The 13,155-nt window shown below is 39.0% G+C and overlaps 1 protein-coding gene across 1 annotated transcript in view; it reads right to left on the bottom strand.

Moving 5' to 3' along the window:
* UPP2 (uridine phosphorylase 2) overlaps window positions 1-5,400 on the bottom strand; it is a 37,703-nt gene extending 32,303 nt beyond the window's left edge. The window contains 1 exon segment of the mRNA XM_040971993.1: window positions 5,339-5,400. Coding sequence (XP_040827927.1) covers window positions 5,339-5,400 — 62 coding nt within the window.
* Window positions 5,401-13,155: the final 7,755 nt, after the last annotated feature.

Genomic DNA, 13,155 nt, shown 5'->3' with positions numbered 1-13,155 from the left:
CTCTCTCTCTTGCTTATGCAATGCAAGCCAATATGCTGCTGCTTAAGAATGGCCTTAATTTAATCTAATTTGTATTTTAAAAGCACATCTGTCACAGCCCTTGGTTAGTTTTGTAATAGTTTTCAGTTCAATTTCATTTTATTGATAACATCATCTAGCAGGTCAAGACATCTTTGCCAAGTACCTCTTGGACTTCTGAGTTTTGTTTTTGTTTTGTTTTGTTTGTCCCATTCCCCTCAAATACTCCAAACCATCTTTTTTTAATTTTTATTTTTATTTATTTTTTATTGTTATTAACATTGTATTATGTGATACAGTTTTATAGGCACTGGGATTCCCCCCACCCCTCCCACATCCAAACCATCTTAATAATCTTGAACCTTTATATACCTCCAGTGGCTGAACAATAAAATCACCAGAAAGTGTAAAGAAAAAACGAAAAACAGCAGTGACCAGGCCTAATTAATTTAAGCTCTCTAAACATACTTTATCTCCCTCTACGACCTGATGTGTGGCTGATGTTGAGAATCCCTGCATTGTTCCTGAACCATCATTCCATTTCTCTTCTCAAAATTTTACTCATTCTTCAATATATAATGCAAATATCAACTCTTTTACAAATGCTTATTCAAGTATCTTACTTCCCCAGTTAATAATCATTTCTCCTCTCATTGTGCTCCTAAAGTATTTGTTTTCATGCTAATGCTTACAGATAGTATGTCATATCATAAAATGGTTAATTTTCTCTCTCTAGAAAGGTAATTTCCTTCATGCAAGCAGCCTCATATCCTTCTTTAATCCCTGTGTCCTAAAAAATCCTATATGTGGAGTTAAACTTAACTGTTCAGGAAGTAGAACAAAATTCTAATAATTTCTTCCTCAAAACACTTAGAGAAACATATTCTTAATTAGTTATTGGGTCAAACCTGGTTTCAAAAATAGTGAAGTACACACTTTACCATCCAGGACCAACCTCACAATCTTTAAACAAAAGAACATGCCCTTTGCTCTGTAGGGAGGGCCAAGAGGACATTCATCCATGGTCAACGAGAGAATTTGGTAGAAACACAGCGTCCAAACATGTGTGCTGATGGGAGAAGGACTCTCAGCGCCATGAGTTAACTCTGTCCCACATCAGGTTCCCGACTGCAGTTCTGTCAACTCCACTTCCCGTACATCTTCTACATGGTGATAAACTCTACGCAAGTCACATACGTGTGAGAGTTTGAGAAAAACTGCCGCCCATTTGTTTCCATTCTGTTTCATTCTACCAGAACTATTTTTGTGAACTGGGCATTTCCTTTGGACTCCTTACTGATTCTATGAATTGTTACTCTGTAAACCATATACTCATCCACCCTAATGATTCTAAACGCTAGCTACATACTAGAATCTCGGGAAGCTTTCAAGGATGCTGATTTAATGGATAAAGAGGAGGTAAATATTAGTCTTCTTAAAGAAATTTATCTGTTCTACATTTTGAAGGTAAAAAATTGCTCAAAAAAGAATGGCCATGAATTATATTCTCTTGTGCTAACTATAATAATCCTGGTAATTCATTAGGATGTGTTCTTTGATCTAGCTAACAATTAAGAATCCCTCAGTCACAAATTAGAGGGAATGCTTGTGCTCATCCAGTTCTTTCAAGAGGATCACTTCTCTAGGGATAACTTGTTGACTACGTGGGGGTATTTTGGGTTCCATGTGATTTCAGGATTATTTTCCTCTGTTTCTATGACAACTAATATTTATGTAGAAGTTACATTTCATCTGTATATCACATTGGATAGTACAGACATCCCTAACAATATCAGATTTTACCATTAATGAACATGAAATACCTTTTCATTTATTTGTGTTTTTCTTTATGTCATAAATGTTTATGGTTTTCAATGTACAAATATTCTGTCACCTTGGTTAAGCTTATGCCTACATGTTTTAACCATCCTGATGCTATTACAAATGGTATTGTATTTTTAGTTTCTTTTTCAGATATTGTGTTGTCACAATAAAAATACTGCTGATTTTTATATGTTGACCTCATAATCATAACTTTTCTGATTTTCTTGGTCAGTTCTAAAAGCTTTTTTTGCTGGAGTTTTTAAAGGAACAAATATGGAGACATCATTAGTCCCGACTTCAAAATTCTTCATAAGGGCCCGGTGCGACAGCATAGTGGTTAAGGTCCTCGCCTCACATGCCTGGGATCCCATATGGGCGCCGGTTCGAATCCCAGCAGCCCTACTTCCCATCCAGCTCCCTGTGTGTGGCCTAGAAGGGTGCTGGAGGACGGCCCAAAGCCTTGGGACCCTGCACCTGCATAGGAGACCCAGAAGAGGCTCTTGGTTCCTGGCTCCTGGCTTTGGATTGGCTCAGCTCCAGCCGTTGCGGCCACTTGCAAAGTGAATCATCAGATAGAAGATCTTCCTCTCTGTCTCTCCTCCTCTCTGTATATCTGACTTTCCAATAAAAGTGAATAAATCTTTTTAAAAAAATTCTTCATAAAACTATTGCAATCAAGTAACATGGGAATGGCTTTAAAACAGGACACATCAACAATTGAATGGTCCATAAATGGTCCATAAATAAACCCAAATATTTGTGGTAAGCTGATCTTCGACACAGGAGACAAAGATATACAATAAGGTATTACATATGTGGTATGGAAGGCTATAAGGATATACCACATGGAATGGAAGAGACCAGATATCCTTAAGTAAAAGAATAAAATTGGATCCTTATCTCATACCACATAGACAAACTGGATCAAAGCCTTAAATGTAAGACCTGGAACTGTAAAGCCACTGGACAAAAAACATAGGGAGAAATTTCCACAACATTGGTCTGGGCAATAATTTTATTTAATGGATTCCAGAATAAAACAGACAACAAAAACAAAACTATACAAATGGGATCATGTCACCTTAAAAAGCTTCTGCACTGAAGAGAAAACAACAAAGTAAGGCGATTATATGTGAATCGGGACAAAATATTTGAAAACTATACAAGTAACAGCAGCAAGAAAAAATCTGGTAAAAATGCAAAGGATTTGAACAGACATTTTTCAAAACAAGTGGCATGAATGTTCAATACAAAAGTCAAACTCTACTTGTAAAAAAAATGCAATTAAAATCACAATGAAACATCACTTCGTATCTGCTAGAATGGCTGTTATCAAAAAGGCCATTGATAGAGAGTAATGGAAAAGATGTCAAGAAAAGGGAATTTTTGTGCACCCTTAATAGAAGGCAAAGTAGGACAGTCATTGTGGAGATTCCATTAAAGGCAGAAAATAGAATTTCCATACAATTCAGCAATCTCAATTTTGACATGAGATTATCTTGTGGAAAAAGGATTTAAAAGATGCTTATTTTAGTGCAAAAAATGTTTTAAATTCATGCATGGTTTGTTTTCATCTATTTTCATGAACCAAGACCTCAGTGCTCCAAAAGAATTGTAATCAATGGCTTGAAGAGGTATCTGCACGTCTACGCTCATTTCATCATTAATCACAATGATTTGAATATACAAGTAACCTAACTGTCCACCAACAGATGAATCAATAAAGAAAATGTGGCATGTATGCAGATTGGAACACTACAGAGCCTTTAAAAAGAATGAAATTCTGTCATTCGTGACAACATGAATGACAACATGGCTTTATAACTGGAAGACATTATGCTGCGTGAAATAAGCCAGAAACAGAATGACAAATGCTTACTGCTAGATCTCACTTACATGTGGAATCTGAAAAAAAAAAAATCTCTCATGTTGTAGAAACAAAGAGTTAAAGATTACCAGAGGCCAGAGGTTTGGGTGTGGTGGTTGGGGAAAAGAAAGATATTGATTAAAGGGAACAAAATCTCAGGGTAGATTGCATACATGGAAACTACAGTTAATAATGACACACTGTATTATGCAAAATTGCTTTAAAATGGATTTTCATGCCCTCATTACAAAAAATTATAGTCTGGTGGAATGATGGATGTGTTAATTAGCTTGATTGGCTCTTTATAATCTATATATTGATCAAAACACCACAGTCCATTCTAGAAACACTCACAATTATTATATGTCTATTTTAGATAAATTAATAATTTTTTAATTTAAAAAGGGAAAGCTTGTTTAGTTTTTTATGCAGAATCCAATTCTTTATGAATCTAATGATATAATACTTGGACCTTTTTAAAATATAGAATTTTTATTCAAACATGCATATCATGTTTCTTCCTCAAACTTCTTTTGGTTTGTATTTTTCTCTCTTATTCCTAAGTATTCAGAAGAGTCCTTCAACAAAACAAGGTAAGTTGCACAGCATGATTACCATTAAATGTTAGTAACCAAAGAAAAGCCTGGCTAAGAAGAACTCTTTTATTCTCCAATTGCCTTCATGTATGTAATTGTTCCTTTACTCTCTTCTTGGCTTCTGTGAAAATGAACATGATTCAAGACTCCCTCTGTTTGGGCTGTCAGTGGGGTGTTTTCTAGAATGTTGACATGACAGGGGCTCTAACCAAGGCATTTCACACAGCTTTCAACAAATCAGAAGGAACTCACGAAAGTCCCTTGTACCCCACGAAGATTAATGCTCTATTATGTTCTGTTAACCTGGGGCAGGAATTGGAGCTAAATTTGCAGACAGCTTCAGCAGATTTATGTCCATTCCCGAGATGAATAACATCCATGCTATTTTAGAAGTGAATTCCATGTCAAGTCCACCACAAAGCATATGAAATCACTTCATGGTATGCCGCAGCAGAACTAAATCTCCTTCTGGCCATGGGAGGTCCCTTTAATTATTTCTCAGATAGAGTGCATGGTCTTGGAATTAAAGGGTGAACCCCATAGTGAATTCCAAGATGAACTTGTGAATTTTTTCACTCCTGCAGGTTGCTTAAATGCATGCCTGTTCTTCATGAGTTCTTTTGCTTTGCATTCTCTTTTTTTCCGTGATTACTCTTCCATTGCAATGTCTCTTAATAAAATTTCTTAAGCTTTCATTTCATTTAGCTTTCATTTGATAATAACTTTCAGAAAGTTTGTGTACTAGGGGCAGCCAAACAATGTTATAAAAATTTAACTGGATACCTTTTATTAGGTAGATTATGTCCAAATGACTCTTTGCTTTCTTAATTAAGCCAGCTTTCCACCCTATCAGGAACCAAGGAATGCCAATATCTTTGGGAAGAAATTTTGCATTGTTTTTATTCTTCTTGTATTTTGAGCTGAATTCCAACTATATGGTTTCTAAACTTAGAAAATATACAAAACTGCAAAGTCCCACCATCTAATCACTTATATAACAGGTCAAAACAAATAAAAACTCAAAATTACTCACCCCATGTAAGTATTCCTATTAGATCTCATGGATCTATTGGAAGCAGGTAAAATTGAAGCCATATTTAGCACTGTCTGCAAAAAGAAATGCTGTGACTTGCTATTAAACTGTAGCTCTAACCATAATAGTTCAGTTCCAAACTGAAATGACACAGTCCCTTAAAACAGGTTTTCTTCTAAATTTGCTCAGGACATGTATTTCTTTGCATTTTAAATTTCCTTATCATTTCAAAACCCCTCTCCCTCCTGTGTTCTTCTATACACAATCCAGCTCTAACAGTAGCGCTTCCCCAAGAAGAAGCGCTTCTGTGGAAGGTGTGGGGTCCTGCCGCCTGGGCCAGACTGGTTGGCTGTTGACTCTGCCCCTCAGTACCATCCCCTTGCCTCTGGCCTTGGTCCCAATGTGCGTCTGGTGTAGCACACGCAGTTATTTGCTTTGAAGTAACTGTATACAGATGTGAGACTTCTCTTGGCATCCATGATAGCACCATCAGGTTATCTCAAACATGTGTCCAATAGACGTGAGAACTTGCAGTACTCAAACATTTCTTTTTCCCACTGTTATCTCACCTTCATCAACATGTTTACATTTCAAAGCCAATAATTTCAAAAGCATATTCATCTGAACTTTGCCCCCTTCAAGTTCACAGAGACCTGATAATTAAACAGAACATATTCTCATGGCTCCTCCTTGAGTTAAACACTATGCTTGCTGCAAAATCCAGAAAATACATTGTCTTGGGCTATTCCAGGTAGAAGAGCGACTTACAGCTGAATGGTTTTATTTTGTGTTAACAAGTTGATAAAGCCATCACTTTGACAGACACCTCTTACTCAGCATGTTGGGGAGTAGGTAAATCTAAACTTCAGAGGAATGCTATGCTGACACTTTTCCCCACCGTTCCCATGACAATCACATGAGGTTCATTCAATTCTGTTGAGAGTTGAAGAACATTAGACTCATGGCCTTGAAGCAAATCAGAACTTAAATGTACGTAAGTGTCAAGCAGCAGAGGATACCCAGCATTTTATTACGTGCCTGGATTTCTTTCTAGAGCACGTATCACAGTCAAGAATCAAATGCTCGCACACAAAATCTTGGAAATATTCTTGGAAAATGGATACTGTAAAAACCATTGCATGGATTTCAAATTTACTTTGCACCAATATGTTTTTAATTCCATTTCTTCATGAACTTCTTGAAACATCTTTGTATTTTAACTAAGATCTCCATGTTAAAAAAAAAAAAGCTTCCCTTATGGTGAAAATCATTCTTAGAAAACTTCTTGCATTCCATGCAGGCCATCTTCAGTCTCTCCTGTGCAGGTAAAGAGGGTTTCCAGATTGAGAAGGAAAGAGAATAGGTTTTGTTTCTGTTTGTAAAAGATTTCTTTATTTGTCTATGTGATTATTTATTTATTTATCTTAAACTAGAGTTAGAGAGAGATCTTCCATCTTCTGATTCACTTCCAAAAAGGCGTCAGTGGTTGGAATAAGACCACGTCAAAGCCAGGAGCCAGGAACCAAGAGTTTCTGCCAGGTCTTCCATGTGACAGGGACTTTTGGACAGGGACCCCAGCCCTTCGGACAGATTCTACTACAGTCAGAGGCACATTATCAGGGAGCTGGATAGGAAGCAGAACAGATGAACCACACTGGTGTCCACATGGAATTCCAGCACTGTAAATAGCAGTTTAATCTACTGCACCACAACTCTGGCCCAGGGAGTTTTCTACTGCGAAATTGATGTAGCTTAAATCTGCTATCATCATCAGGAAATGAAGATTTATAGCTTTTATAACATCTCTATTCCTTATCTTGTAAAACATTGACATTTATAAGGCAAAATAAGTCTGACCACAAGTGTTGCCTTTTTAATGTGGAAGCATGGCTCTTTTACTGTTATAGCAACATATCGCTCTATTACCTGATGACCCACTTCAAGCTGGTTTACTTGCTGCTTTTTTCCCACACGTCCACTAACTCTCCTTTGGTATTCCATGCCATATCCTCAACTAATTTGTAGAGTATAATGAGAAGGACCACTGAATTCCAATCTGGCATTTAACTCTGACTCCAACAGGTGAAAGTGTTAGCTCATTAGATAAATGTTAGGTAATTAATTACTCCAGTGAATTAATTAGACTAATTAACAATAGCTATTTCGAGTGCAGATTCGGTCAGGTAATGCTCCCGATCACTAATGATGCCAGATAATGCCAGCCACGATATATGGAGCCCATGTAATAACTCCCTGAACATTAACAATGTGGTCCACATGTAGGTGAAGTTCAGAAGTCTCTTAGAATGTATGAGAAAAGATTTCCAATGAATGCCTTCTGGGAAGCCCTTCATCATCTCCGTCCGTTTTCAGTCATCTCAAGACTCTATCATCTTACTCTCAGGATAGGCAACATCCTGATTTTTTTTTATTGACTATATTGGAGAAGGTCACTCATGCTATCAGATGTGGAAACAAGTTGGTGACGATATTGCCAAAGGTCATTTAGGGTGGGGACAAGTTAAATTTTTAAAAAGCAGATACACAGGAAAGCACAGGTTTTGCTCTCCCACCCCCTTTCTCTGCACTGCCAACATTTACATATTCTTTCTCCCATGACAATTTACTCCTGGTTTAATTTGGTCCGTGAACTTCCACTACTGGAGTGTAGATACACAAGAGGGTGGCATTAGGGGTGTCTCTGGTTGGCACAGTTACTGCTGAATCTGTAAAAATCACAAGTGTGGACTTAAAACTCTACCCATCCTTAAGCAGTGTCCCTATCACCCTGGGAAAAGGACCTAGCTAGGAATTTGGAGCTCCCAAAACTTTTCTGTAAGTTCCCAGGCAAATAACAATAGCACTGTGCTAGGTCCTAGGTTACAGAGAGGACAAGATGGGTGATGTTTATCCTGAAGTGACTTGTGCTCCAGTGGGGATGAGTGAGGACAGACGCTCTAAAAACTCAGGGATGGGCACCCAAAGTAGAAGAAGGAGGCTCCTGAGAGGTAATGATGCCTGTGGTGAGCTCCGAGGAAACAGCTGGTACTGACATATATTTCTGAGTGTGAGGGGCCTGTGTGTAAGACCCTGAATGAAAGGACATCACATGAGGGAACAATCAGTGGGGCCGTGTGGAATTTTTGTCCTTAGTGGTTTTCAGTTTTTCGTATTTGTGGTATTGTGTTTTTAAAAGTAAAGTCAAAACAGCATTTTACTAATCATAGTAAATTCATATATACTTTAGTAAATTGTTGTATCAAAAAAAAAAGATGTATTTGTTTGAAAATCAGAGTGAGAGAAAGAAGAGATGAAGAGAGAAAATCTGTCATTCATTAATTCACTTTTCCAAATAGCTACCATAGCCAGAGTTGTGCCAGGTCAAAGCCAGGAGCCAGGAACTCCATCCTAATCTCCCACATGGTAGCAGGAGTACAAGTACTTGGGCACCTGCTGCTTCTCTCAGGTGAGCTATGAGGAAGTTGATTTAGAAGAGAAGCAGTCAGGATTCGAACTGACATACCAATATGGGATGCCAGACTTGTAATCAGTGACTTAACCCATTGCATCACAATGCCAACCTCTTATTGTTCTATCCTTTGAACATTGAAGTCAATGAGAGGATGAGCTGGGAGATAAAAAGAGACAGAGATACAACATACAGGTTAATATAACAGGGATGCCAGAAGCTTCCTCTCTCCAAAAGCAAGGGAAAACCCCATCAAGTTCTTCCCAACAGTTTTTCTTTTCTTTTTTAAGGATTTGTTTATTTTTACTTGAAAAGCTGATTTTATACAGAGAGAAGGAGAGACACAGAGAGAGATCTTCTATCCACTTGTTCACACTCTAACTGGCCACAACAACCAGATTTGAGCAGATCTGAAGCCAGGACCAGGAGCTTCTTCCAGTCTTCCACATGGGTACAAGGTTCCAAGGCTTTGAATCATCCTCTGCTCCTTTCCCAGACCGTAAGCAGGGAGCTGCATCAGAAGTTGAGCATCTGGGATACAAATCAGTTCATATGGAATGCCAGAGCTTCAGGTGAATTAGCTTGCTGTGCCACAGCGCCAAACCCAACACTTTTTATTTTCTTAGGGTATCCAATGTCTCTACCAACATGGCAATTTTCAAAGCTCGCATCCCCATTCCCACTGCTATGTAGCTGCTGAGACCACCAGAAGGCCACCATGGGCCAGAGGGAAGAAAAGAACAGGATTCCTCAGTGAGCACGTGAGCAGTGTGAGCTCATTATCTTAGAGCACCTGCATCCGGGGGCCTCATCCCTTGACTGACTGCTGCCTTGCACACAGAACATCCTATCAGTTTGTTCCCAGACCACTCAGTTCAGAACTCTCACTCTTTTTCAGACTGTGGATGTCTGCCATGACCAGACTCCAGCACGTCTGCCTCTTCCTCTTTCTCACACCCTGGTACTCTTGTAAGCAGAAGATGGAGCCCTCTTTGTTCCTTTTCTGAGTGAATACCCCTTTACCATATCCTGAGTTCTCTTGGGTTTGGGAGGAATCTCCATGTTCAATTCACCATACACTGGTTTAATGTGCTAATTAGGGAATAAGCAGATAAAGTGTTTTTATTTTTCTTCGCATTTCCTTTGAGAGTTTCAAAATTCATGTTCAAACAATCTGGATCCCTTATTCCAGTTACCATCTTCCAGTAAAAAGATGGGAATGTGGACTTTAACAGAAATGGACAAGCACAGAAAGAAGGAAAGATAGAGTTCAGTACGATGTTTTATAGCACTATATCTTTTGTAAATAGAGGCAAAAACCAACCAGACCTTTGGCACAAAAATGATAACACTTGGACATGTATTGTTCTTTGTAGCACTTTCCCCACCACTGAGCTCGGGCAATATGACACTCATCAAGCAAGGACCAGACAGAGGGTTGGAGTGAGTGAGCCACTGGCAGCGAGCTGTGGCCACCAGCAAAATCCTTTGAGAGTCTCTCTGGTGGAGATGGACCCATGCTGAGTGGGCTGGGTATCTCCATCCCTTCTGAGCCCTGCAGTCTGCATCCATGACTGTAGTTTGTTGTAAAAGTTTTCACAACTGCATATGAAACTCAGAAATACAAAACAATGACATATTTTCTAGGGCCCACAGATTGCTGACAGCTGGAATCTTTACAAAGCTGAAATTTGCTTTGGGAACATAACTTTTAGATTTGCCAAATTTTCTTTCTTTCTTTTCCCCCCAGAATCATGCTTCGTAATATTTAATGTCTCTGTGTTCAAGAATTTCTCTCTGGACTGTGATTTTAAAAAATCCTATGTGAAAGAATGCTTCAAGTTTTGTGAACATTTATATATGGGGTTTTGGCTTTGACTTGTCAACCATTCCAAAAGGGATCTAAGTAAATGGAGAGTCTTCATAGGAAGTTTCCTGTCCTACTAGTCCCTCAGTGGGGAATTGTTAAGCGCCTACTGTGGTAAAGCTTGGAATTGAGCCATGACACAGAAGAATCGTCATGGGTGTCAGACTCATCTTCTGGATGCATCCAAATGAAAGGAATTTAATTTACCACTGCCACAGCTTCTCTGATAATCTTTCTTGTAAGAAATGCAATTCCCATGGTATGAACAAAGCTGAGATTAACTAGTCTATAATGGGTGACCTTTATGTACACCTGTGTTTCGAAGGGTCAGCTGACAACTCCAGCCAATAGTCAGTAGTGCATCCAGTGGATTGGATAACACAAAATGGCTCAAGAGTGAGAAGACTTGACTTTTGCATATGCTTGGCTTCAATCTAGAATTGTTCTCTTCTTTATGCTTTTTGGCTAAAGGAGATTTGAAGTGCAGGCTACCTTAGTATTACTGTAACAAAATGCCTGAGGTTGGATAAATTAAGAAGAAAAAGAAGTTTATTTAACTTGCTGCTCTGAAGCCTTCAGGACATGGGATTAGATTGGATCTGCTCAGGTGAGGGCCTTGTGGCAGATATCACAATGGTGTGAATCCATGCAGGAAGAAGAGACTATGTGGCAAGACAGGAAGACACAGAGAAACTAGTCTCACTCAAGCTACATTAATCCATCTGAGGGTATACCAGCAAAGACAACAACTTCCTGCCATGACCTAACTCTTAAAAGTCCCATCTCTTAATGTCACTGCAATGAGGACCACACCCCCAAAACAGGAAACTTTATACTCAATCTATATTCAAATTATATCTAAACCATAGCACAGGCTGCCACATAGGTCTTAAAGCAAAGCTATTTCATTTGAAATAAAGCATGATACTGAAGTCAGTACCAATAGAGAATACAATTTAAAATAACTATTCAGTTGGTAATGGGAATCTGGAGGACAAGGAAGAATAACCAGAACAAGGATGTCAGTAACAATAGTGCTTAAATTCAGGTTTGGGCTAATAATTGCTGTATTAATCTGTATCCCTACAACAGCCTTACATGTTATTTCTCCTCTTTTGGGAAGAGAAATTCAAAGTCCAGAAAAGGCAAATGAGTTTCCCAATACCCCAGAATGAGTGAACTGAGATTGGAAGTCAGATCCAGATCTCCCTAGCTGCAAATCCATGGGAACTCTTTCTAGCTTGTTGTTGTCAGCAAATGTTGATGGGGAATACAAGGAGAATGGCACCAACACAAGAATTCGATCTAGGTCTGAGAGATGAAATAGAATTTAGAGTGTAAGGAGCATCTCTGCAGAATGCTGCCTGTTAGTCATTAGAGTTGTTGAGTTAGCTCATTTATGGAGAAGAGGACCTAGCTAAACCATACTGCACGTGTGTGTTCCATGAATGGTGATACGGAATATAACTCCAGGAAGATGATGAGCCAGTCCTAATGCTAATCATAAAATCATCTCATTGTCAAATTTTAAGCTATTTACTTCAGGAAGAGAAACTGAGTGCTCTTCATGCACGGATTCACTCCCCAAATGCCCACGATGACTGGAGTCAGGACCAGCCAAAGCCAGGAATCAGGAACTGAATCCATGTATCCCACATGGGTGACAGTGACACAAAGACTGAATCATTACCACTGCCTCCCAGGGTAACTGGAGTCAGGAGCCAGAGCTAGGTATCAAACACAGATATGCTGATGGATGATGAAATCTGGCTGTCTGTTGTTGGACACAGGCATTTCTTGTCCCTCACCGCCAAATTTTCAATTGACCTTTATTTTTACGCCTCTCAGCCTCTCCACGTCCCCATGATTTTACCCAAAAATTTAGGTCTGCTTCAACACCCTACCTGCAGCCAGTTGTTTCTGTACCTGAGTACCCTTTGGAAAGTGAATTAAAGGGCACAGAAATTAAGAGATTTCATGCTGTTGGCCTCGTTGGCCAGCTTCCTGTCTGTGGCTTGTCATTGCAGTGACTCCAGGCCTGGGGGATTGAAAGCTGCACTTGATCTTCAGCACCAGATGTAACAGCTGTGACCAGCACGCAAACTGTGCTGGAAAATCAGCTCCACTGGTGGAAAGGAATTCTGGGAGTTTGACAAACCCACCCTTAAAGCAGAGGTCATGACTTAAAAAAAAAAAAACAGGTTGTTATGGCTATTGCCCAAGGGGGCTCTCATGGCAAAACAGTGCAAATGCCCCACTGGAAGGGCTGAATGCCAGGCTCTGAAAGTCATGAAATTTCAAAGCTGACTGATTGACATTTGAGTTTAGCTAAATAAAAGATAGCTCTGTGTTTTATGGTATTCTCTTAAAACTACTGTGTGCAGTATATTGGGTTAAACATTAATTTTTTTTTCTGAAACAGTAGAAAGCCTTTTGTGTGTAATCATGGTCACAGTCCCATTCTGTTAATGCTTTACTTTA

This window comes from Ochotona curzoniae, unplaced genomic scaffold, assembly GCF_017591425.1.
Source record: "Ochotona curzoniae isolate NIBS_2020 unplaced genomic scaffold, NIBS_Ocur_1.0 contig_2210, whole genome shotgun sequence".
Classification (NCBI taxonomy): Eukaryota; Metazoa; Chordata; class Mammalia; order Lagomorpha; family Ochotonidae; genus Ochotona; species Ochotona curzoniae.
The sequence above is the reverse complement of the archived record's forward strand: the minus strand, read 5'-3'. Positions and strand labels throughout refer to the sequence as shown.